The following is a 25380-nucleotide window of genomic DNA, read 5'->3' as shown; positions in this document are numbered from 1 at the left end:
CGCAGATAATCGCATGCTCGGTGATCGAATATCTGATGGGCACGCCATTCAGAACAAACCATAGCTGTTTCACTTCTCCTTCCAATTTTAGTGCTCGATGTAAGAGGACTGATGTCGGAACCATCTTCAATGTGTCCTTACATCCAAGATGGAAAATATGGCGAAACTGGGATTCTTTTTGGAAATATTAAATTCTTCATCCGTCAATTCCTTTTTAAGAGATCTAACAGTCTGATATGGATAATATTTCGTCGTGATCTTAGGAGCCATATGAATGTCCTTAAAATCATACACAAAAGGTACCTGCAAAAACAAATTTAACACTCATTATCAAACTCGTCAAACACGTCAAACTCGTCAAACACGTCAAACTCTCAAACTCTTCAAACACGTCAAACACGTCAAACTCGTCAAACTCGTCAAATTTGTCAAACTCCGACTTGTTTGACGAGTTTGAACATTTTTGAGACTCGAATAGTTTGACTTGTTTGACGGGTGCGCTAAGTTTAACTAACATCTAGCATGACCATTAATTTATGTTTTAGTGCATCCGACTGTCGACAATATCATCGTGACCCGATTTCTATCCGTCTTTTTCACAAAACACTGTTTCTCACCCAATCCGAAAACCCTATTTCGATATTTCAGTGACAATTTGTCATTCAACCCATAGTTTTTCAAATTTTTATTTCAAACCCTATTTTTAACGAAAACTTAATAGAAAATCTAAAACCGAATCTCAATGTATACCCGAAACCCTAAAAAATTTGATTTTTGCGGAGTTAAAAAACTATATCTGGAGGTCTTCGCAAGTAGGGTCCGAAGATGATGAAGACGGAGCTATTCTTCGTGCAAATTTGACGAGTTTGACGAACTCGCACAGAAAAATCACAGAGTGAAGAGAAAATGAAGAAGAAGAAACGACAGTATGAAGAAATGAAAGTGTCTGTCGAAAAGGGGCAAAAAAAACTGTTTGGTTTTTCAAATTTTTTTAATTTAGTAACTTCCAAACTTTTGGTCTTTCTCCTTCAGATGTTGACACGTGTATTTTTTAAAAGGGGTAACGATGTCTTTTCATTCTTTTACAGTTTTTGTTTGAAGGTTTTTTTTTTTGTGGGTATGTCATGTAAGTGAAATCGATTTAAAGGTATTTTTGTAATATTCCCAAATAAAAGTGTTTACACTTTGCATAGGAAAGTTAAGTGTGAGAAGCGACTAAACGGCGGTGCCGGGGACGATGAGAAGACACCCCCACAGTCACCGATGCCACTCGACCCGGCCCGGATCCGACTCGGACACCGTAACCGGATCTGATTCCGACGCCGATACCGACGCGAAGATGCGGTGCATCTCTTGCCGGGAAGAGTACCTTCCTCGCGACGCCGGGATCTGTAAGGAGTGCTACGAAGAGGCCAGCGAGACGGAGGACGAGCTCAAGCGCGAGATCGACGATCTCAAGGCCAAAGTTTCTTTTCTCCGCTTCTGGTCTCCGCTCGATCACGTGGGCGTTGGCGGCTCCAGGTCCTCCGCCGTTGTCGGTCCTTGCTTCACCGACGTCGTTCTTGTCGCCTGCGACGACGGCGTCGGCGGTCCTGTCGTCCCCGCTCATAAAGCCGTCCTGGTTCGTTGCTCTTTCCCCTTTGCTGTTCTTCGTTCTAGGGTTTTAGTTGGGTTCCTTACCTGAATTTCGGTTCTCGTTTGGTGGTTGAATTTGTGCTTGTTTGGACCGGATTGTGATTATAGCTGGAACTATGATTTCTACGAGCTTTATTGGTGCTGTTGCTGTTTGATCTGGTTGCTGTTCCCTTGATTTCATACTGCTCTTGATATCTCTTTGGTCTGAATTGGTCTTTTGCTGTTTATAGAAACATGGGTTTCGGGAATCTACATGGTTCGAATTAGGGGCTCGAACTTCGAATAGTCTGAGAAATGTCTTTGTTGTCGGATAATCTAACTGAAATAGATTACAGCCAGATGGTTGTACGCCTGGAGTTGATCTATTCACTGCAAGTTTATGTGCATAAGAAAAGCGCCACTAGGAAATAAAGGTTCTTGTGGACAGAACAGATCTCATGACTGTCCCAAGGATTAAGGAACTATTCCAAATTGCTTGATCATGGGGATCCTGAGCATCTAGTTGTGCACCTTTTACCATGCTTTTAACGGTTTTGACTATCGGATTCTTTTGACAAGGGTTGTAATCAATGTTGATTGCAAACCGTTTTATGAGATTGATTATCCACTCTAAGTTCTCGGTCAAGAAAGTGTGAGTGAATAGCCGGGCATGTCTTTCGAGATGGCATACGGGTTGTGATTATATATGCTGTTGTAGTCGGGTAGGACAGCGACTAAATGCGAAGAAACCATGTTTTAGAAGGAGAGGATTCTTTATGTTTTGTGAAATATGTGCTTTTGGTTGGTGCGGGGTCTTCCACCTCTCTTGCTTTCCATTAGATCCTACCTCCTAGTTCTTTGTTTGCATCAAACCATGAAGAATGAAGCTCATGTCTTTTTTTTCGCCCTCTCTTATTGTTTGAATCATCTGGTGGTTCTTGTACTGATAGTTCATGTATAACAGCAGCTGAAGGTTCAGTAGCATATATATAGGTAGCATATATATAGGTGCCCTTACATTTGGTTCTTATGTAAAATGTGCATTATTCTATTTTACTCAAGAGGCCATGTCACTTGCTGCCAGGTGAGCCGTTCACCGGTCTTCAAAGCAATGCTAGACAACGAGATGGAAGAGAGCCTTAGTGGCACCATAAAGATCAGTGACGTGTCGTACGATGCACTCCGAGCATTCGTCAATTATCTATACACTGCGGAAGCATGTCTCGATGAACAAATGGCCTGTGATCTCTTAATCCTATCTGAGAAATACCAAGTGAAACATCTCAAGAGTTACTGCGAGAGGTTCTTGATGACGAAGATGAGTTGGGAGACTTCCCTTGTGAGCTATGCCTTTGCTCATCGGCACAATGCAAAACAAATGCTGGATGCAGCACTGTCATTGATCACGGATAATATGGACAAAGTCACGAAAAGAGAGGAATATATGGAGCTCGTGGAGAAGGATCCTCGTCTTATCGTCGAAATTTATGAAGCATATCTGTCGAAACAGGTCAACACAGCGGCAACTCACCGAGACAAGTCATCCTAGACAACAAGTAAGTTCCCGTTCCAATCGATTTTACTGTCTGAACAGCGAGAATTGTAACGAACTAAGCCTTTTCGTTTCTTCTTACGGGCGTTTTTCTCAGGCTCATGCACTTCTTTCACCGTGTAACTGTTTTTGCGGCGCTTTATCACAGTGAAAGTCTTGCAAGATGATGTGTGTATATGTTTTGCTTAGTTCTTTTGTTTTTGGATAAGAACAACAAAAAGTACATTGGAAATTTCTTGGGGATTTGTACGACATCCGTACACAAGGTACTTCTGTTGGATGATTCTCGTCGATTTCCTGGAAATTTCTTGAGTGATTTCCTTGAAAGTGATATCTGTGTGTGTATTGGAATATTTTTATATATAATGAAAATAAAAAAATAAGAAAATAGGTTGAGAAATCAACTTTAAATACAGATTTTGACTGAGAAATGTACGTACGTAGTTAATATACTGTTTCAAGTCGGTGATGTTAATATTCGTCGGTCCCATTGACCTGTAGACGATTTTTAAATTGTTTTTTTTTATTCTAACGTTTGTAAATTTTAAAAATTGTAAATTCTGTTCATGATATTAGCGTAATGATTGAATATTAATCACTAGTTAATAATGGGTTTCGAACGAGATATTTTTTTTCAATTTTGTTTTGTGAATTGGGTGAGTAACGAATATATTATAAATTTTAACTTAGAAGATGGTCGCGGAGATTGGGATCAACTGTTGATACACCGGCCAGTCGGTCCATCCACAAAGTCTACGTATGGAAACGTATTAATAAGGCAACCACGCAATTGTTTCGGAATAATCAACCATAATAATAATAATAATAGTAATAATTATTATTAAAAAACAATTTTCCACTACGACTATAAGAGACATTGACATCCATTTGCGAATGAATCAAGCCAAGTTACTAACGCATACCCAACTTACATGTGTCTAAAACGGATGCCTAAAGCAATATACAGTTTGGGATGGCAAACGGTTCGCTTTGGGTCAATCATTTACAGATGATTCAAGTTCGATTATTTTAGATTTTGAAAATTTATAATCAAACGACTATTTAATTTTATTTAGTTCGATTTTATTCGGTTTTGTCTACTTAAAATTATAACTAAATAAAAATTCGGTTTGCCTCGATTATTATATTAAAAACAAGTTAAGAATAATTTATAATAGAATTATATTCAAACAAGATATTATATTATATCATGAACATCTTAATATATAAAATAACAAAATCTAAATACATTTTATAATTTATTTTGATATAAAAACAAAAAACTAAAAATATTTTATAAGTAAATTATCTCCTCTTCAAATATTCATATTAAACAAAACCTTGAAAATAATAAAATATTGATGAAATGAATGAAAAATAATAAAACAATGATTAAATTAGGAATACATAGATACATGTATGTATGTATATAGAGGAAAAATCGTATATAAATACCTGAATTTTACAAAATTTTGAAATAAACACCTAAACTATAAATTTCTAAATAACCTGAACTTTTTAAAACTTTCATATAAATACCCAAACTTTGAAAAATTTACCAAATAAAACCAAAATTCATTAATGACGTTAAATTATAACGGAATCCATCGATAATTGATGACTTTGTGTCAACAAATATTGCTTCATTTTGGCAAATTTTTAGAAGTTTGGGTATTTATATGAAAGTTTTTAAAAGTTTAGGTATTTATTTTAAAAAAATTTAGTTCAGGTATTTATTTGAAAATTTTGTAAAAGTTCAGGTATTTATATGCGATTTTTCTTATATAGAAAAAATCGTATATATATAAATAGGATGTATAAACAGTTCAATCAATTCGGGTTCGATTATTTCATGTTTTGAGAATTTATAACTAAACGTTTATTAAATTTTAATCGGTTTGATTGGGTTCGGATTCGATTATTTCAGATTTTGAGAATTTGAAACCAATTGATCATTTATTCGATTCGATTCGGTTAATAAACGAAATACCATTATTTGATTTTATTCGATTAATAACAAAAATATCTGAACTATGTCCACTCCTAAACCAAACCATTACCATACACACACACCCAGCCATTAGGACCGCAACCAAGATCTCATATAAAATCGGACCATGATATTCGTGAGACCTCGTCTTTGAAATTTGTGATATTTTATTTCTTTTATTTGTATGTTTTGAATTTCTTTGTATTAGGAATGATGGTAACTTAGATATTAAATTCGAGATGATAAATATTTGGATAGAGAATATTATTGAAAAAAATATTTAACTTTTTAGCATCATATATTTAAAGATACAAAGTACAATCTTAAATAATCCTAGTTAATTAGTATAAATATCTAAATATAAAAAATATATTAAATCTAAATATTATCATAATTTTCTTGATATCTAAGACAGATCATTAATTAATCCAAATGGAAACCAACTTGTGAGAGGAAGACAGTTGTTACTTTTGCCTATTTGTATTTGATATAATCCCTACGATGATGAATAGAATTTTTTTTATAATTCGCAAATTCATTGGACTTTTGACTCAATTACATATTTCAGAGGATCGCATAAGTCCACGTGAATGATTTTTTCTAAGTGAAAACTCGAACCTGGATTAAACAAATTTCTTTATTCTTTTTTTTTTACCAGTTGAGCCATTCAGTTTTGGGTATAATAAAAGAGACCTTATAATACGACAACTTGAGTTCGATCTAACGCACCATCCATCCTTTTTTTTTCGAGCTTGACCGTTAGATCAATGATGCAGTTATTTTCTTGAATATGCTTAAAAAAGATTCTATAGCCTTAAATCTTTTTCTTAATTAATGAAATCGATAACGAACTATAAATCTTTTTTTGCTTATCCAAATTAATGAAACTACATGACATGAAGTTCGAGGAATAGACAAATCACTTACGCGACAAAACAACATTAAGAAAGAGAGAAGACAACGTTCTAAGCACTAAGCATCATGTTCTTGAACTCATCAAAATCAAGAACGCCGTCAAGATTCGTATCGTAAACCCTAATCATTCTCCTACAATCATCTCCGCTCGTCTCTTCCCAAAGCCCGAGTCTCGACAAGACGCTCTGGAGCTCGTCGGAAGAGATAACTCCGTTCCCATCGAGATCGAACACTCTAAACGCCTCAGCTAGATCTCGGGTCTCGTCCTCGCCGTCGACGTGATCGGATTCTTGGCCATTTTTTTTCGAGATGGAGTCGTAAAATATCAAGAACTCGACCAGATCGAGTCTGGGTTTCGAGAAAATCGATTCGATATCTTGGAGGGAGAATTGTTGGACACCGATTCTTTGGAGAAGGAAGAGGAGTTCTTCTGAGCTCACGAATCCGTCGCCGTTCTTGTCGAGATTCTTGAATATTCTCTGCAAATCGTCCGTCGCTAAAGCCGACATTTTTTTTAATGTAATATGATATATAACAAAGGAAACACAAATATTCTTTTTGAGTTGAAGTGGCTTCATACATACATTTACGTGTATATATACACACACACAAGTCTACCACACGAGCGGTACTCGGGGAGGAAAAAAGAAAATTCAAACTTTTTTTTTGTTGTCCCACTTTAGATTTTCAACTATTACATGATGTGACATTTTTTTTTATTATTTTCATTTTTTGTTACAGGTTTGGAAATAATATTAATGAAACATATTGGAAGCTTAGGGGAAACTTGAGGGGAAGAAATGTTCGTCAAGACATTCGTCGAATTTAGTTTCAAGGTAATGACAAAGGCACACAATTAAATACTTTGAATGTTATTTGTTTCGATAATTTATTTAGTATTACGTAAATTCTCCATATTTTTCAATTAGACACGTTGGGAAAATCGGTTCATATCTCTCATATATACACATTAATAGTTGTTATCTGTGTTTAAAGATAATAATAATAATAATAATAATAATAATAATAATAATAATAATAATAATAATAATAATAATAATAATAATAATAATAATAATAATAATAATAATAATAATAATAATAATAATAATAATAATAATAATAATAATAATAATAATAATAATAATAATAATAATAATAATAATAATAATAATAATAATAATAATAATAATAATAATAATAATAATAATAATAATAATAATAATAATAATAATAATAATAATAATAACCCATCTCACTATGTAGCCTAGAATATATCCATTTTTTTTAATTTGGGTTAAATAGAATATCCAATTTTCCTTTTTCTTGAAAAGATTCTACGAGACAAATAAATACAGGGAATTGATTAGTTTATTGATGATATAACAGTGAATAAAATTATAAATTAATTATTTCCTCGTGAGCACTCCAGGTGATAGGTATAAGTTGGAATATTGATGAGAAATTTTGTGAACACAGAACTATTCGGACAAAATAAAAGGAAGACGTTGACTGGCAACGTTGACTAATACAGTGATTGGAACCAGAAAACACGTTTTCTGAGATTCTCATTCTCCTTTTTGCAGACTTTGACTGTAAACCAAAACACCTTCTGGTGTTGCTGAAACAACTCAAAAGCTTTGAGCCAACACTTAACCCTTCGTGTTCATGAAGAGCTCAAACTGCAAATCTCACCGGAATCTCGGTATTTAACACCGGAATATTCTCCGGTAATCGAAGTTTTCGTGAACGAATTGAAGAAGGTAACCGAAAACACAGACGAACAAAGTACCACGTCCAGTAACTCCATAGATGAAATCTGCAAAGCTTTTCTCACCAATATAACTAACATACATCAGAGGAGGATACTCTTATTCTATATGAAGTCCCGTTTACACCGAAGGCTTGCTCAACGGTGTGAGAAAGAATCGAGAATTCAAGATATGGAAAAGGAAATAAGAAGAAGATAATGTGACCTGGAGACATAAGGGTTATTTGGCATTGAAGATGCGTTGAACAGAGAGGTTTCTTTGTATAAAAGAATCAATCATTCATCACTCGACGAGGGAGAATTTCCCGGGTTGAGTGAACTTCTTTTCGAGTTGCTCGATTTTGTTGAACCTGAAACCTCTGATTCTTATTTCCTCTGGGAAAGATGTATCTTTGTAGTCTACATTTTCGATGATCCAGCTCTTGTTCTGGACCGAGCCTCCCACTTTTACCTGTTTTTTCAATCAGATTTTACGTTTAATATATAAGAGATAACATATGGATTTGCATTGAAGGATGGCTTTTTTATACGTACCTCTGCTTCATCGATGGAGTCTACGATGAGAGCACCATCCAAGGAGAGATCTTCAATATATACATTCCGGCCCTTGATTGCCATTGTTGATCTCCAAGACACCGAGCAGTTTCCAGTGACTTTGCTTTTGACATCAGAGAAAACCATTCCCCATTTGGGTTTCCATACGATGCGAGGCCAAACTTCAACCTCTTGCCCATTGAAAACCTGTTTCTCCGGATCGTCCACTTTGGCTCCAGCCTAGCAAATCGGAAAAAAGAAAGGCAAAAGTTTAGGGAAAAAGATGCTGTATACAAGAGTATTACTCAGAATCTCTGAACATGAATGGGCAACAAAATCACGTACAAGAATCAAGTTGTGAGCATGTTTTAGCACATAATCTATAATAATATATACAAGAGTAGCATGTTGTATGGAGGCGTATGTTAAATTACAGGTTAATAAGATTACCTTTCGAAGAATAAGGCTATTTGCACGATAGATTGCCATTTCTCCAGAAGTTGCACTGTGATATGGGTTTCCTTTTGGTACCTTTAATAGAGTCAGGACAATAGTGAGAAGGGGAATTTGTACTCAACTTATATTCAACACATCCTTCAAGCAGTTTAATCACAAGAACCAACACTTTTCTCTCAGTTGCCAACAAAAAATGAAATTTCATATGGCTATTTTTCTTTTTTCATAGAGTAGATTCACCTTAGCAGCATCCTCAGGATTGTTCTTGACAGGTGCATAAGCAAGCCATATATCCATTACCTAAATGGAGAATCATATCTTTGTTAGCACATAATGGTCAATCACACACAGCCACAAGTAGACGATCGTCTTTTTCCTTCAAAATGATCGTTACCGTGAATCCAACCCTCGCCGTTGGAGGCAATGTCTTTGGATAATCTTGCATCATGCATTCCAGACGGGTTGAAGATTTAAATTCCGTTTTGCTCGCATCCTTGTATCTGTATTAAGTTCCGGGAAATAGAGATGAGAATGTAGAACCAGTAACACATCTATAATTACAAATCAATGCTGTTAGATTAAAAAAAAAAAAGTACTAATACAAGCTCTTCTGTGCTTGCTTGTGAGATTGCAAATATGTTACAGCTAGTGAAGTTTAGATTTAGGGTTTGAGATTTTCGAACAGTGAAGCAATAAAACTAGCAAATGAAGAGAAATGAAGATTTACTTTGGATTGACAAACTCCTTAATGGCACCTCCAGTTTTCTTCAACTCCTCCAAGTACGAACCAAGTTCCAGAATTAACTGCACCAAAGGAAACAGAACAAGTATGTCAGAAATGAAGCCTCAGCAGTTCTAGCAAGTCTACAATTCAGAGACTGACAAAGGAAACTATAAGCGTATAAGCTCGACTCACTTGATTGATATTTCCTGGGAAAGGTGAGTAGCCAGTCTCACAATTAACGTCGCCGTCAGGGAATCCAGTTGCTCTAAGCAGAGGGTCAAGTTGATTGTACTCCACATTGATCACCATAGATCGACCTGGAAAATATTTATTATTAATAAAGAGACACACACACACACGCACACGCACATGTATATGTACAATAATTGTAGATGTGCATGTGCTCATTCACTGCAGGATCATATTGCTTTCATCTGTGTTACCATCTTTATGGGTAAGTCTGGTGATTCCTCCAATAGCTTCCTTTGCTTTGCGAGGAACAGCAAGAGAATTAACATGGTATTGTTTGGTAGCACTCACACCCAAAGAAGCTGGAATTGCCTGGACCCATGAAATTCAACAAGGATTTGTAAGTTTTTACACCAAAGTTATGTATAATAAACACAAGAAAAAGTTGAATAACTGCTACAAACATTGAAGAGGAGTCCATTTGTATCTTGGAAAAACAAAACCCATCTTAAACCAGTGTCAAGCCTGAAATTGCAACAGAAAAAAGTAGAAACTTATGGGGTCACTGAAATTAAGATATAGCACACATATCAAATTCAGCGAGTTTTGACAAGAAATATACCATTTCTTCAGAAGGCCGCTGGAGTAAAGAAGGGAATGAACATCACCATGGCCATGAGGTTTTGTCTTTGACAATCAAAAAGGGGATTACACAAGAACATCGAGAGTCAGCTCCAAATATTGTGTTTACTTTGAGAAAATCAGATAGAAATTGTATGGTACCTGGATCTTGTATTTGTTATGAGGGTCTAGTGCAAGCCTGGCGTCATTATCATCTAGACATGCAACTTTTTCCTGAAAAAAAATCCAAACACGATATTAAAGTGACCAGTTTGAATCTTAACAAGCTTGCTTCAATAATAGCTATAGCCGGTAAGTTACCTGTTTTAGAAGATGTACTTGAGTGGGTTTCATCCCGAAGTATGAGTTTGACTCTAACAGATCCAATGTACGTGCATGCGTATCATCGGATGTCATGATAACAAAAGGAATATCATTTTCACTTCCAACTGCAAAATTTGTCGTGGGGAGCACTGTTAAAACTCAGAAAATGTCAAGTTTGCAGACATTACCACCACGTAGTCCTTAGGTCCTACCATATTTACTCATAAGATTCTAAATATCTGGTAGTAAGGGGAGGAAAATCAAGTTTTTAAGATGCGAAAATGCTTATTCTCATTTGATATGTGATATATTTTAGCACTGAGTCAAATAATTCAGAAACACACCTCCAGCAACCTTGTTGCTAGCTTCCTGAAGAGCCAATATAGATTCAATATAGTGCTGCAAGAAGCATGTCCCTGTAGTTGTCTCCCTTGGAAGTGCCACCTATGATATGACATCAAGATTCGGCTAAAGATATCGAACATATTTCTAGAAAAGAAGAAGCAAATATCTCTTTCCCCCATTCAAATTTGATTTGTTCTACAACATTATGGTAATGAATGGAGATCGTCTCATGAATAAGTCGGGATGCAAGAATAGATAGAGAAATACAGGATTTACAAGAAATTTCTTACCAGTACCAAAAAGATAATGAAGGGGCAACATCAATACAGATACGCTGAATCTCGGGTTAAAGTTACCAGTGGCACCAATCAAGCAGATGAACTGCCTAGGCACTTCACTTTGAGCATCACTAGATTATAGATATTCTAATTTTCAGTTTATGAGTAGAGCTAATGCACTACCTTAATTCCATTGTATCCAAGACGCTCACCGAGCCCACCAGCAACAAGAACAAAAGCAGCAGTTCTAGCTTCCTTGACACCGGTTTCCTCGAGTTCCATAAAGTTACCATCGCCAAAAGTCAAGTTTTCTCCTGAAGGAACCTGCATCACAAACCATTCACCAAAAGGCATACTTTCCTCATCTTAGGACCATATCCTTCTACAACCAATGTAAACAGACAAAAGAACCCTTGGATCTAAAAAAACATTTCTGAATTCAAATCTATCTGGTTCCTGAAACATATAAGTCATAACTTACAGAAGGTGTGAAACCATCATATGGATTCTTCCCAGCTTTCGAATCTGCAAGAAGCTCCCTCGCAGTTTTGATATAAGCCGCTAAACCTCCAGGGTAGCTTGAATTCAGGCGAGCAATCTACAATTCATAGTTTGTAAAAGCATAATTCAGTTCTTCGTTTCAACAATTAGTTACCAATCATCAAATAAAACACCATTGAATCCATGACTACACAAGAGATCAGCAAAAAAAAAAATCAAAATCATGGCACAAAAAGGAGAAAGCTTGGATCAGAGATAGAATGCAGAAATGAAAAATTCGCAAGTTCTCGACGTTGATCCGACCAGAAAAATCACGAGAAAAAGAGAAAAAGCATCCGAGAGAATGAAACCTGATCGAAAAAAGCTCGCTTCTCATCGTCATCGACGCCGGGATGGGGCCAGTGCTGAAACAGATGACTCTGCCTGTTCTCCAACAGTATCTTCGCCAATTCGATCTTGCCACCAAAACCCATCAAAATCAAGCACCGCACAGTTGAGAATCGAACGAGAAAAACAGAATCGAAGGCCCCGGATTAATCCAGACACCTGCAAATATATGAATCTACGGAGAAGGTACAGCCTCCAATAGCTTCCTTTGCTTTGCGAGGAACAGCAAGAGAATTAACATGGTATTGTTTGTTGTTCTTAATGCTTTTGATCTCGTTGGCCACTTGGTTGAATGGAGGAAAAAAGCCATAATTGGTCGAGACGCAGAGGAGAAGCGGAGATCGAGACGAAGAGGAAGAGGGAAGAAGAAGTGAAACAAAACCGACGAGGTTTACGCAAACCGAAGATATTGTAAAGCGTTTATTTCTTAATCATTTGGTTTGGAGATCCAACGGCTTCTACGACAGTGACCCTCGAATTTTCGTATTTCATTGAAAACAAAATCATCATATATATATATAGTAATTAATTTATCAAATCTATATTTATCTTACATTAGCAACTATAGTGATTGGATTAAAACATATCATTAATGTTTACTTGAAAAAATAAACATCTCTTGCTGAACGAGAAATTTATTACTGAAAAACTTTTATTATCAGGATTCTTTTATATTGGTTAGGAATTTAGGTTATTAATGGTGATAGTTTTTATTTTAAATTTTTGGTTTTGATTTTTTTGTTTTTGGTTTTATATTTTTGGCTTTTATAATATTTATAAATTCAATAAAAATAGAGTTTTGGTTTTTAGTTGATTTTTCAGTAAATTAGTTTTTTGGATTAGAAAAACTAAAATTTATAAAAACTTGATTGATTATTTTTTTTTGTTCTTAGATTTTAAAAAATCCTTCTATTCATAGCCTTAGTATGATATCATTAATGCAACCGGTGAAATTTGAAAATACTTTATATCTCCAATTTTGCTTATATATAATTTTTCTTATTTATAAAATTATATATTTGATATTTATATTTTATTTCATTATATTCCATTCGAATCCAAATTTCATTTTTTTTTTATATCTCCAAATTTATATCTCCAAATTTCATTTTTATAAAAAATATTTATTTCATATCTGATATTTAAGTCGAAGTTAATTCCATATGATTTTAGAAAAATAGTCAATCAATTTTATCCTATTCTAATTTTTGTGAATATAATATTGACAACTGCGTATATTCCCCTTTTGCCAACAGAATATTCTTCAAACGTCCGACATTCGGGAGAACCCTTTTGATTTTTAATTAACTTTAACTATCTAATTAGGGAAAATAGCAATGTTACATATTGTGAAGTCGGTATCGGATTTCTCACGGTTCTCTCTGACGCTCGTACGTGCAAGAAGAAGAAGACAGTCGGTTTTAACGAGTTCGGTTACCGAGCGGAGCTCGGGCCTACATCTCGGCCGGACGGTGCCGGCGAATCCACTAGAGACGATGGAAAGAAGAACCGGCGGAACACCACAACTCGGTGTCTTTGTCATAACGTTTACAGAGGAGAGAATACACCCGAGAACCGAGAGAGTCGAGATAAACCTTACCGGAATCACTCACCTCTAACCTCGGCTCGCACCGCCGAAGTTCCACCGGCGAGATCGCCTCCGATGTCGCCTCCGAAGTCGCCTCTGCCTCCTCTCTCTCTTAGTTTCTGAAAACGGCACGAGCATCTGAAAACTCCTAGGGTTTCATTAGCCCTCGCCCAATACGCAACGTTTTGGTTAAAACACCAAAACCTCCTTCCCAAAGGGAAGGTTCACTTTCTTCCACCATCATGGGCCGTGAGGCCCAACAATCTCCACCTTGGTGGAGAAAGGGAAACCAAACAAAAATAATAGAAATAAAAAACTAGTGGAATTCGCCGTTTCCAGCACCGATCGACTTTCGTCGATCCCTCGACTTTCGTCGGAATTTAAAGCAAACTTACCTGACTTACCTCACTTACCTGATGTCGGAGTTAGTCGCATGCCGCTGCCTTTGAACTTGATGAAGCTCCCGTCGATGACTCCTCGTGGCCTTGTCGCCTTATCCCCGCCACCGATCAGCTCATCTCTACCTGAAACACTCGGTAAACATGTTAGAACGTTCACCCCGATAAGACTCGAACCGTAGTCCTATCCCGCGTCGCCCGACCGGAAAACGCTACCCTCGGTTGTATGACTCTCTAGACCGTCTAACTAACCCTCCTAGTAAAGTCCAAGACTATACCCGCTAGCTAACCCGAGGATTACACCCGACGTCTACCCGTCTCCTAAGTCTATCCCGACTTCCCCGAGACTAACTTGAGTCATACCACCGAACCCGCTAGATACCTAGCCCGGATCCCCGTGAAGTCTATACTACCTATAGGTATGCGACTTCTACCCTCGGACCCTAACCTGCCAACTAGAATTGTCCCACGGTTTTGTCCCGTGAAGACGTTCCTAGTTATCTAAGAATGCTCCACCGAGAATGAGACACGTGAGTACACGTGCTCCACCTTGAGAGGGAGTGTCCTAGCGCCAACCTACACCGACTCTACCCGGTGATAACCCGACACCTCCCTGCTCACACCATCTCCTGAGCATCCTACCCGAGGAAGCTCCACCTAAATGTGGAGACCTCACCTCCTGACCTACCACCGAGAACCGAAGCATCTTCGGTTACTCCTCCGAGGTCAACACGTCCTTCTACCTCGGACTCTCCCTACCTCGTCATCCGGGATCTACAAATCCTCCATGTAGTATCCCTACCTACCCGCGGAACAACTCACTCCACCTGGTCCTTGGCCTACTTCTGCACCCGATTTCTCGGGTTTGCCTGAGACCCCTAGTCCTTCCACCATACCCCTTTTCGGGGTATACCGAGTTAGATGATCTAACTCCATCATCCTATGATGATACAACAAGAGCCTAAAATGACTCAACCCGGAAGTGACTTACCCGACCCTAGAAGTGATGTAACATGACACGAGGGATGAGACCGAACCCTAGAGGACTTAACCCTAGGTATATTTCTACCTAGCCGTGCTTAAACACGCTCTAACCCTAAGTCTATCGGTCCTAAACCTAGGTACGTGTCTACCTAATCAGACCTACAAGACCTAGAGAACACGACCTAACTGGACTTAACCCTAGGTACTCGATCTAAACCGATCTAACGGATTTTAAACCAAATCTAACCGGACATCTCCCTAGGTACATCTTACCTAAACGGATCTAACACACTCTAGACCAGACCTGATTGGACTTAACACAAGGTATATTTCTACCTAACCGACCTCCTAGACTCTCGCACAAACCTGATTGGACTTACCCTAGGCATAATTTTGCCTAACCGACCTATTAGTCTCGAAACATAGCCTACCTTAAGACCTGATTACGTCTAACCAGACCTAACTTAAGGCTACACAGACCTGATTACGTCTAATCAGACCTACAACACCGAGTCTACATGGCCCCCAACAAAGTCCTAACCAGTCCTACGACCCCGAGTCTACCCGGTCCCTCACAAAGTCCTAATCAGACCTACCCAAGTGATACCTAGACCCTAACAGCCCTAGTTAGATGACCAAAAGTCCCGACTAGACCACCACAACACCCTAATCAGACCTAAGCCAACCCTAATTGACCAACCCCTGATTAGATGACCATAAGTCCTAGTTAATCGCCTAAAAGTCCTAATCATCAAACCTAAGCCAACCCCTATTGACTTACCAACCCCTGATTAGATTTTAGCAACCTAATCAGACCTAAAATAAGCCTAATAAGACCTACTTTACTTCTGATCAGATCCAATAAACGCCTAAAACCGATCCCTATAGACCTGCCCTGATCTAAACCGACCCCTACAGACCTATACCTAGTGATTCTAGACTTAACCAACCCCTAAACCAACCTGTTTTAGTCAAATCCCACCTAATCAGACCTAACCGGTCAATGTACCGGACTCTATGACTCAAAATTGGTACTTAGGAGTCCTATCTAGTCCTAAACTAGATAATACCTAAGTCTACAATCAGATACTAATCTGATCAGACCTATACAATGTCTCTATAGACATTCTAAACTCTAATCAGACCTAACCAAGCCTATTTTTGACCTAATTATCTGCTGATCAGATTTAAATTAAGCTAGACTAACCCAAATTTGGCTAAACCAGACCTAAACCAAGACCCAAACAGCACTTACAAATCTATACCGACCTAAACCAGTCAATCTTAGACCTATACCAACCTATTTTAGTCTACCCAGACCTCTTACCCAGCTAAACGTCATCAAATCCAACCTATTCAGACCTTTACTGAACAGAAAAACAGGAATCTATGACTCACATCAGCTAAACCGAGATCTAAACAGGTCTATCCTTAGTATATTTCACTAAAACCAAGCCAAATTTGATACTAGACCAGCCTAACAAGGTAAACCGATCACTACAGACCCTAATCTACCCTAAACCAGTCCATTATGCCCTAAACCAAACACCATCAGACCTAATTTGGACCATCCTAACCCTAAACCAGTTAGTTCTAGTCCTAATTATACACTCCGGACCCTAAAACTGACCCAATCTAGTCCTAACCACAAAATCAGATCCTAACCCGACCAATACAAGCCCTAATCAGATAAATCAGATCCTAAACAGACCTCTACCAGCCTAAAACCAATCTGATCTTATCAAATACCGGACCCAATTGACCTATACGGTCTAATTCTAGCCTAATTGGACGAACAGACCCTAACATTAGACCTAAACCAGTCTAAACCGGCCTTAATTCCCCTCCAATCAGACCCTATTGGTCTGAACCGAACAATTCTAGCCCTTCCCAGACAAATCAGACCCTAACCGAGACTTAAACCAGCCTAAACTAGTATGAATTGCCCTAAACCGGACTCAATTGACCTAAACCGGACCTGAATTTGCCTAAACCGGACCTAGATTGACCTAAACCGGTCTAAACCGGTCTAATTGACCCCAAACCGGACCTGAACCGGTCCGATTTGACCTAAACCGGTCAACTGTTGACCAAATTGGTCAACGAATTGACCGAACCGGAGTGAACCGGTCTGAATTGGCCGGAACCGGGTCTGGGCCGGACTGAATCGGCCGGAATCCGGTCTGAACCGACGGAACCGGGTCAAGCCCGATCTGACCGCCGATAACCGGACTTGGATCGAATCGAACCAGGTTCGATTGACCCAAACCGGGTTTAACCGAAATTGGATCGATTAAACCGGCGTAAACCGGGTTTAATCCGAAACCCTAATTTCGGAAACCCTAGCCGCCGAGTCTGCCGAGTTGACTCGGACGTTGACTCACCCGATCCCTCCACTCAGCCCTAACTCGGACGAGTTCGGACCGAGTTTCGCCGGAATCGGACTTTCTGATATCACTTTGTGAAGTCGGTATCGGATTTCTCACGGTTCTCTCCGACGCTCGTACGTGCAAGAAGAAGAAGACAGTCGGTTTTAACGAGTTCGGTTACCGAGCGGAGCTCGGGCCTACATCTCGGCCGGACGGTGCCGGCGAATCCACTAGAGACGATGGAAAGAAGAACCGGCGGAACACCACAACTCGGTGTCTTTGCCATAACGTTTACAGAGGAGAGAATACACCCGAGAACCGAGAGAGTCGAGATAAACCTTACCGGAATCACTCACCTCTAACCTCGGCTCGCACCGCCGAAGTTCCACCGGCGAGATCGCCTCCGATGTCGCCTCCGAAGTCGCCTCTGCCTCCTCTCTCTCTTAGTTTCTGAAAACGGCACGAGCATCTGAAAACTCCTAGGGTTTCATTAACCCTCGCCCAATACGCAACGTTTTGGTTAAAACACCAAAACCTCCTTCCCAGAGGGAATGTTCACTTTCTTCCACCATCATGGGCCGTGAGGCCCAACACATATTCTATAATTTTTTTTCTTGCACTTTCTCGGAATTACCCTTTTTACAGAAAATATCGAACTATGATAAAGCATTTGCATGGAACGAGAACAGTTAATATTTCAAAAAAATAAAAAACACGAAAACTATATATATATATATATATATATATATATATATATATATATATATGTTGTGAAGAAAAGGTCACAAATCCTTGAGGCATGTATAATATAATATAATCACAGTGCCTCTTGGGTGTATAATTGGCCTTAGTTGTCTGTGATGTTGCTGCTGTTGAAATCCACTCGAGGCTTGCCCATGCTGAAGTTCAGGACTCGTGCGTCCATGTTGTACTGAATCTCTCCGTCAAACAGCATCTTCCTTATGTAGTGTTCGATGTCCGAACCGATCAGCCGAAGCGTGTACTCCGTCAATGGCGCTCCCTGCTCCCAAATCCGAACCCGACCCGTTATTTTTCTCGAATACACGGGAAAAGGGTCGAGGAGAAAGGCGAAAACTTGATATAGAAACCTTGTTTCTTAGACTCGATTATAAGGGTATAATTATATAATTGTATATATTTAAAATTTAACCTATAGTCTCTATTACACAATTTCAAAGGAGTATCGCAAGAAAAACATGAATTTTTTCTCTGCAATGAGTAAACAAGAAGAAGAGTGGATCAAGTATTTTATTTTTTATTTTTTTGGGTACCTCGTAGTGATCGACGAGGTCTTGGAAATAAGAATAGACCTTGTTGCAGCTCTCATCCGACCAGAGGAACTCATCGGTGGGATCAAGAATCAGTGTCAGCTTGTCCATCTGCGTCTGGTCGAACTCCGAAGTCTCTGGATCGATGTAAGCCGCATAGATCCTGACATGTCTCGTCACGCTGCTCAGCCACTGGCCGCCGTACTCTTTCGTCATGTTCTTGCTCTTGACGTTCAACTGCGGCTCCACCGGCCTCAACGGCTTCTTCTGCTCTGTTGTGTCCTCTGATGTCTTTTCGGGTTCCGTTTCTTCGTTTCTGACCGTTTCTTGTTCGGGGTTAGAGACCGACAACGTTTTCATCGTTCTTGGCGGTCGGGATTGGCCGGAGGGCGGGCGTAATACAGAGAGTTTAGTGCAGGCAGTGTAGGAGAAGGATGTTGCAGCCATTGGTGAGGAATTGATCTGTCTCTGAATGGCTCAGTTTGAGAAGCATCATCCGTGAATTTGTTGCGTCCCTTGAAGGGCCAAGAAGGGTTTGGATTTATGTGCTTCTGTAATGGATAAGATTTTGTCGTCTTTTTTTACACAAAGACATCGTATGTGGTGATAGAAAAACACCATGTTTTATCAGTTTCTTGTTTCTTTTTTTACATCCATGGAAAATTATTCATTAAAACTTGTGTCTTTCTGCATGGTGATCCCTAAAATGACGTCTCAACAAAAATTTAAAAACACAGTTAAATTCGATTCGGACCTTACTATTCGTAAATTTTCCGGACCAAACTCTTAGATCCAGATTCAGTGGTGAATTTGAACCAGAGACGAAGAACAGAGCATGAGCAAAGGAGAGAAAAAGGAAGCATTAGAGAGAGAAAGTAATTGGGGAAATTTTCTGTTATTCTATAACTGCTACACAACAACCTTTAAATACAGACTCGTCACTCATATGTACACGTCACTAATCCGATTGTATATCTAGGTAATACACCCCCCTCAAGTCTGATTCTCTTTCCGATCGAGAAACAGACTTGACACCTACAACTTCTGTAACATATAATGGAAGAGATTTGGCTGTAGAGCTTTCGTAAACATATCGGCCAACTGATTTTCAGTCTTCACATGAAGAGTTTTGATAATACCCTTCTGCAATTTCTCCCTCACCAGATGGCAATCCAGCTCAATATGTTTTGTTCTTTCATGATAAACCTGATTGGAAGCAATATACAAAGCAGATTTGTTATCACAAAAGAGATTTGCTGGCTGTTGATGCGAAACTTGCAAATCAGACAGCAAATGAACAAGCCAAACCACTTCACACGTCGTGTTTGCTAATGCACGATACTCTGCTTCAGTGCTACTTCTGGAAATAGTATTTTGTTTCTTTGATTTGAACGAAATCAGAGATTGTCCAAGAAATATGCAAAAGCCAGTGACAGAACGCCGAGTATCTGGACATGTAGCCCAATCCGCATCAGCAAAAGCATTCAACCGAAGCTCAGAATCCGCAGCATAATATAGACCCTGTCCAGGATTGCTTTTCAAGTACCTAACAATCCTGTGTGCTGCTTTGAGATGCTCTTCAGTAGGCTTAGCAAGGAACTGACTAAGCTTATGTACTGGAAACGTAATATCTGGCCTTGTTATAGTAAGATAAAGCAATCTCCCTATCAAGGCTCTGTAAGGAGTCGGATCTGACAGAAACTGTCCTGAATCATGACGCAAATGAACATTGGGATCCATAGGTACCGAGACAGATTTACAGCCACTTAAACCGGTATCATTTAGCAACTCCAGACAGTATTTCCTTTGACAAAGAGCAATTCCCTTCGAGCTCCTCGCAATCTCCAGACCTAAGAAATAGCGCAAAGGTCCTAGATCCTTGATGTTAAAATGCTGATTCAAGGTATCTTTCAGATTTTGCACAGCTCTATCATCATTTCCAGCAATCACAATGTCATCAACATAAACCAATAAGGCTGTAAACACATCACCTTGCTTCTTGACAAACAAAGTATGATCTGCTTGAGACTGAGTAAAACCAGAGTTGATCAAAACAGAAGAAAATTTTCGATACCACTGTCGCGACGCCTGTTTCAGCCCATATAAACTTTTCTGAAGCTTGCACACTGCATTCTTGGGTAAATTCTGACCAACAGGAGGAGTATATCCAGGTGGTAAGGACATATAGATGTCCTCATCAAGATCTCCATGTAAAAATGCATTAGTTACATCCATTTGAGTCAAAGACCAGTTTTTGATTGCTGCCAATGCCAACAGCAATTTAACTGTCACTAACTTCGCCACTGGAGAAAATGTATCTTCATAATCAATACCCTCTTGCTGTGTGAAACCTTTGGCAACAAGGCGTGCCTTGTACCTTTCAACAGTTCCATCTGAATTTCTTTTAACCTTGTACACCCATTTACAACCTACAGGCTTCTTCGACTGAGGCAAGGATACAATGCTCCATGTTCCGTTGTCTGTCAGAGCCTGTATTTCTGTTTCCATGGCTTGTGTCCACTGTGGAGATAAAATGGCTTCTTTGAATGATTTTGGTTCAATATCAGTATGTAGGTTCAGAAGAAATTGTTTGTATTCTGGAGAAATATGGTCATATGTCAAAACAGATGACATAGGGTAAGGAGTGGAAAATATGGCTTGAGAATCATGATGGGTTGAATTACAATAGTATTGAGACAAATAACCTGGAGCCTTGACATTACGTTTAGGTCTAGACTCAGGTCTTTGCTCAGGAAAAACAGGAAGATTTCCAGCAGAAGGAGTTTCTGCAGAAGGTGCTACAGTTTGATGTTCTGTAGTAGGGTGAGTTTGGATCAAATGTGGAGATTCGACTGTAGAAGGAGTTTCTACAGAAGGAGCTACAGTTTGATATACTGTAGTTGAGTTTGGTGGAAATATTGGTAAAGGGATAGGCTGAGAAGAAACAGAATTGTTAGAAAATTCTGAGTAGTTTGGTTGTGAAAGGAATGGAAAAATGTCCTCATGGAAAATCACATGCCTGGAAACATAAACCTCTTGAGTTACAGGGTCAAGTAATTTGTATCCCTTATAACCTTGAGGGTATCCAATAAAAACAGCAGCTCTAGCTCTGACAGAGAATTTGTGTCGATCTTTCAAATTGGTTGAACTGTAACACAGACAACCAAAAGCTCTCAAATGCTCATAAGCAGGAGGTTTATCATAAAGTACCTCATACGGAGTTTTCTCTTGCAGAACTGGAGAAGGAAGCCTGTTGATCAAATAGATAGCACATCTGACACAATCACTCCAGTATTCAGCTGGCACATTCGATTGAAACATCAATGATCTCGCCACATTTAGAATGTGTTGGTGCTTCCTCTCAACAACTGAATTTTGCTCAGGTGTGTATGCACAAGAGAAGTAATGTACAATCCCTTTCTGCAAACACAAGTCCTTAAAAGACAACTCGGGTGCATTATCAGACCTTATTGCTTTGATTACTTTTTGAAACTGATTCTCAATCAATGTAACAAAAGCCGGGAAGATGTGCATCACATCACTCTTAAAACGCAGCATGTATATCCAAGTAGAACGAGAAGCATCATCGACAATTATTAAAAAATATCTGTAACCTTCAATAGAAAGAGTAGAGAAAGGTCCCCAAATGTCTAAATGAACAAGATCAAATGGGTTTACAGACATATTATTTCTAGAAACAAAAGGTAAACGTTTTTGCTTTGTTAAGTGACAAACTTTACAATGAGACAAATATGTACACTTAGGCAAAGAAAGTAAAGGAGACAAAGCTTTTATTCTGGAAAAAGAAGGATGGCCGAGTCGATGATGCCAAGTAGTAGTATCAACAGCATTACAGAAAGCTGAAGTTGTAGATGAATCAGAATGACGCAAAGGCGAAAAAGAGATATCCAGGACAAAGAGATTTTGGTGAAGATTAGCTTGACCAATCTTCAAACCCTGAGTATGGTCCTGGATATGACACGAATGAGAAGTAAAGATTACTTGAGTGTTTCAGTGTTTAAAAAGAGAAGAAATACTAAGAAGATTGAAAGAAAAGGAAGGAACAAACAAAACATCATAGAGTATCAGAAGTTCATTCAGATATACAGTGCCTGCTGAATTAATAGTAACATGATGACCATTTGGCAATGTTACTTTGATTGGTGAAATGTTTCTAAGGTCAAAGAATAAGTCTAAGTTCGAACACACATGCACAGAGGCTCCTGAATCTATTATCCAATCCTTATTACTGATACTAGTTGATTGCAGTAATGAAGAACAGATAACAGAGGATATGAAGATACCAGATATTGATGCAGAATTCTCTGGAGCACCCGAAGATGTGATTGTAGGCTTAGAAACATGCAATTTGTTAGCAATTTGCTCAAACAACTGCTGTAGGTCAGAAGATGACAATGCATCAATCTGAGACTGAGTAGCCGAGTTCTCAACATTAGCTTGAACTGATGCAATCACATTCTGATTCAGAGGATTCTGCTGATTGTACTGAGGCTGAAGTGGAGTAAACCTCGAACCTTGAGAACATGAAACACTCTGTGATGGTTTTGAAGCATTGAATTGTTGCTTCGGTGGTGCAGAAGATTGTTTATAGCCTGGAGGATATCCATGTAGCTTATAACACTTCTGTATTGTGTGTCCATACAGACCACAATGAGAACACAGTGGGCGTTGTTTCGGTTTAAAATTCCCAGCAGATGCAGCTGCAACCAAATTCTGTTGCTCTGCTGGAGCAGATACTTGAAAAACTGGAGTATCTGAAACAGGTTTCTTGATCAAACGTTGCTGTGTATGCTGAATGATCAAGTTAAACGTCTTCTGAAGATCTGGAAGAGGTTCGAGCATCAAAATTTGACCTCGAATAGCTTCATAAGACTCATTAAGTCCAAAGAGAAAGTCCAAAACAAAATCACTTTCAAAAACTTCATTCCATTGCTTGTTCACGCTGCAAGTGCATCTTCCACACTTGCACATTGGAGAAGCCTTGATAGACTTCATTTCTTCCCATATGGAAAGCATTTTCGTATAGAACAGATTAACATCCATTGATCCTTGTTCTAGCGAACGTAATTTCTCCTTAACACTATAACGCCTTGGTGCATTATTTTGTTGAAACCGATTATGTAGATTTAACCACATCGCTCGAGCGTCATGAACATATAGAAGACTTTCAGCAATATCTTCAGATACAGAATTCATAATCCAAGAACCTACCACAACATTGTTGCGAGACCAAAGCTTGAAGTCAGGATGGTCTTCAACAGGTTGAGCAATTGATCCGTCAACAAATCCAAGCTTGTTTCGGCCTTCCAATGCCATAGAAAAGGAACGATGCCAGGCATTGTAGTTCTCCGGTCCAGTGAGACGAGTTGAAACCAGAGTAAGACTCATACTATCACTCCGATCTAGATAGTAATGGTCATTGAAATCAATAGGATTCGAACGAGTAGACGAAGCCGAAACAGAGGAGGTATTTGTCATCGCCATGAAAGCAATTTCGAGAAAGTTTGATCAAACAGACTTGAAATTGAGAAACTGAATCGGTGAAATAAAAAATATTCGGTGCGGAATGATCAGATACGCTCTGATACCATCTTAGATCCAGATTCAGTGGTGAATTTGAACCAGAGACGAAGAACAGAGCATGAGCAAAGGAGAGAGAAAGGAAGCATTAGAGAGAGAAAGTAATTGGGGAAATTTTCTGTTATTCTATAACTGCTACACAACAACCTTTAAATACAGACTCGTCACTCATATGTACATGTCACTAATCCGATTGTATATCTAGGTAATACAAACTATAGAATAAAACCATTCTGGTGTCATATTTTGAGTAAAGACATAGTTTGTTCATTGCACCGTTCTTGTCTGATGTGAATCAATGATTCGTTCAAGAAGCTTTCTTCCTTCATTCTAACGTAGCATCTGCTTGTATGCAGCAGCCATTCGGTTTCCGGGGAGGTGATTTTCGATTCTACAGCTTGAAATGAAATTCTTTCCTTCTCGATCAAACCGTGCAATCTCTCTTTTAGTTCTCCGATCAAACCGGGCGAAAGTATTACATGACATTGGAAGAACAAGATTGAGTGTAAAGATATGTCAGAACAGCATTTGCTGCAAACTGCATATTTCAGGTTGAAAAAAAAAACCCTTCTCTTCTGTAAGTACGACGTGTAAGTAACTTCTGCTGGTTTCCAATGTATCAAGATTCGATTTTTTCTCCTTGCCCACTTCCTATATTAATCCAAGCATTTCTTCTTCTGGTTTGGTTCGCTGAACCTGTTCCCCTGTCTTAATTTCTATCCTGCTTTGGCAAGTGCTGCTGCATCGTCTTCCGACCGAGGATCGTCTAAGTCGCTGGGGGGCTTCAGCTAGATCGCATACCTGCAGTCTATGTGGCTGGCGTGGAGGAGGAGTCTCACTCGCACCTGTTCTTCCGGTGCTCCTATACCACAGGTCTACGGCCATTCTACGCTGGCTACTGCTGGCAATCACCACCATCCGTAAACATCACTGGCTGGCAAAAGCGGGTG

The 25380-nt window shown here is 38.9% G+C and overlaps 4 protein-coding genes across 4 annotated transcripts; 1 reads left to right on the top strand and 3 right to left on the bottom strand.

Annotated features, from left to right (window-relative positions):
- Nucleotides 1-1185: 1185 nt before the first annotated feature.
- Nucleotides 1186-3499, top strand: LOC104808256 (BTB/POZ domain-containing protein At4g08455). Its single transcript, XM_010533907.2, has 3 exons — nucleotides 1186-1621; nucleotides 2699-3170; nucleotides 3264-3499. The coding sequence occupies exons 1-2, from the start codon at nucleotides 1238-1240 to the stop codon at nucleotides 3161-3163; spliced, it is 849 nt and encodes a 282-aa protein (XP_010532209.1). The 5' UTR covers nucleotides 1186-1237; the 3' UTR covers nucleotides 3164-3170; nucleotides 3264-3499.
- A 2529-nt stretch (nucleotides 3500-6028) lies between these two features.
- On the bottom strand, nucleotides 6029-6623 carry LOC104808255 (probable calcium-binding protein CML44). The gene has a single exon (XM_010533906.1). It carries the CDS (start codon nucleotides 6578-6580, stop codon nucleotides 6122-6124), a length of 459 nt encoding a protein of 152 aa, XP_010532208.1. The 5' UTR covers nucleotides 6581-6623; the 3' UTR covers nucleotides 6029-6121.
- Nucleotides 6624-7852: 1229 nt separating this feature from the next.
- On the bottom strand, nucleotides 7853-24334 carry LOC104808371. Its single transcript, XM_010534046.2, has 18 exons — nucleotides 23134-24334; nucleotides 20036-22443; nucleotides 12165-12269; nucleotides 11795-11911; nucleotides 11497-11637; nucleotides 11035-11134; nucleotides 10688-10815; nucleotides 10529-10600; nucleotides 10368-10432; nucleotides 10210-10270; nucleotides 10000-10117; nucleotides 9749-9873; nucleotides 9560-9636; nucleotides 9227-9332; nucleotides 9073-9132; nucleotides 8827-8907; nucleotides 8377-8616; nucleotides 7853-8293 (listed from the first exon to the last, which is right to left on the bottom strand). Exons 1-18 carry the CDS (start codon nucleotides 24332-24334, stop codon nucleotides 8126-8128), a joined length of 5373 nt encoding a protein of 1790 aa, XP_010532348.2. The 3' UTR covers nucleotides 7853-8125.
- LOC104808254 (NAD(P)H-quinone oxidoreductase subunit M, chloroplastic) lies at nucleotides 18192-19347 on the bottom strand. Its single transcript, XM_010533905.1, has 2 exons — nucleotides 18833-19347; nucleotides 18192-18561 (listed from the first exon to the last, which is right to left on the bottom strand). Exons 1-2 carry the CDS (start codon nucleotides 19274-19276, stop codon nucleotides 18388-18390), a joined length of 618 nt encoding a protein of 205 aa, XP_010532207.1. The 5' UTR covers nucleotides 19277-19347; the 3' UTR covers nucleotides 18192-18387.
- Nucleotides 24335-25380: the final 1046 nt, after the last annotated feature.

This window comes from Tarenaya hassleriana, unplaced genomic scaffold, assembly GCF_000463585.1.
Source record: "Tarenaya hassleriana unplaced genomic scaffold, ASM46358v1 Cleome14, whole genome shotgun sequence".
NCBI lineage: Eukaryota > Viridiplantae > Streptophyta > Magnoliopsida > Brassicales > Cleomaceae > Tarenaya > Tarenaya hassleriana.
The sequence above is the reverse complement of the archived record's forward strand: the minus strand, read 5'-3'. Positions and strand labels throughout refer to the sequence as shown.

Excerpts from the sequence above, each read along its gene's own strand:
- LOC104808256 (XM_010533907.2), top strand. The coding sequence starts at position 1,238 with ATGAGAAGACACCCCCACAGTCACCGATGCCACTCGACCCGGCCCGGA. Across the intron at positions 1,622-2,698 it reads CCGCTCATAAAGCCGTCCTG|GTGAGCCGTTCACCGGTCTT; the intron begins GTTCGTTGCTCT and ends ACTTGCTGCCAG.
- LOC104808255 (XM_010533906.1), bottom strand. The coding sequence starts at position 6,580 with ATGTCGGCTTTAGCGACGGACGATTTGCAGAGAATATTCAAGAATCTC.
- LOC104808254 (XM_010533905.1), bottom strand. The coding sequence starts at position 19,276 with ATGGCTGCAACATCCTTCTCCTACACTGCCTGCACTAAACTCTCTGTA. Across the intron at positions 18,562-18,832 it reads ACCTCGTCGATCACTACGAG|GGAGCGCCATTGACGGAGTA; the intron begins GTACCCAAAAAA and ends ATTTGGGAGCAG.
- LOC104808371 (XM_010534046.2), bottom strand. The coding sequence starts at position 24,334 with ATGGCGATGACAAATACCTCCTCTGTTTCGGCTTCGTCTACTCGTTCG. Across the intron at positions 9,637-9,748 it reads TCCCAGGAAATATCAATCAA|TTAATTCTGGAACTTGGTTC; the intron begins GTGAGTCGAGCT and ends CCTTTGGTGCAG. Across the intron at positions 9,333-9,559 it reads AAGGAGTTTGTCAATCCAAA|ATACAAGGATGCGAGCAAAA; the intron begins GTAAATCTTCAT and ends AACTTAATACAG.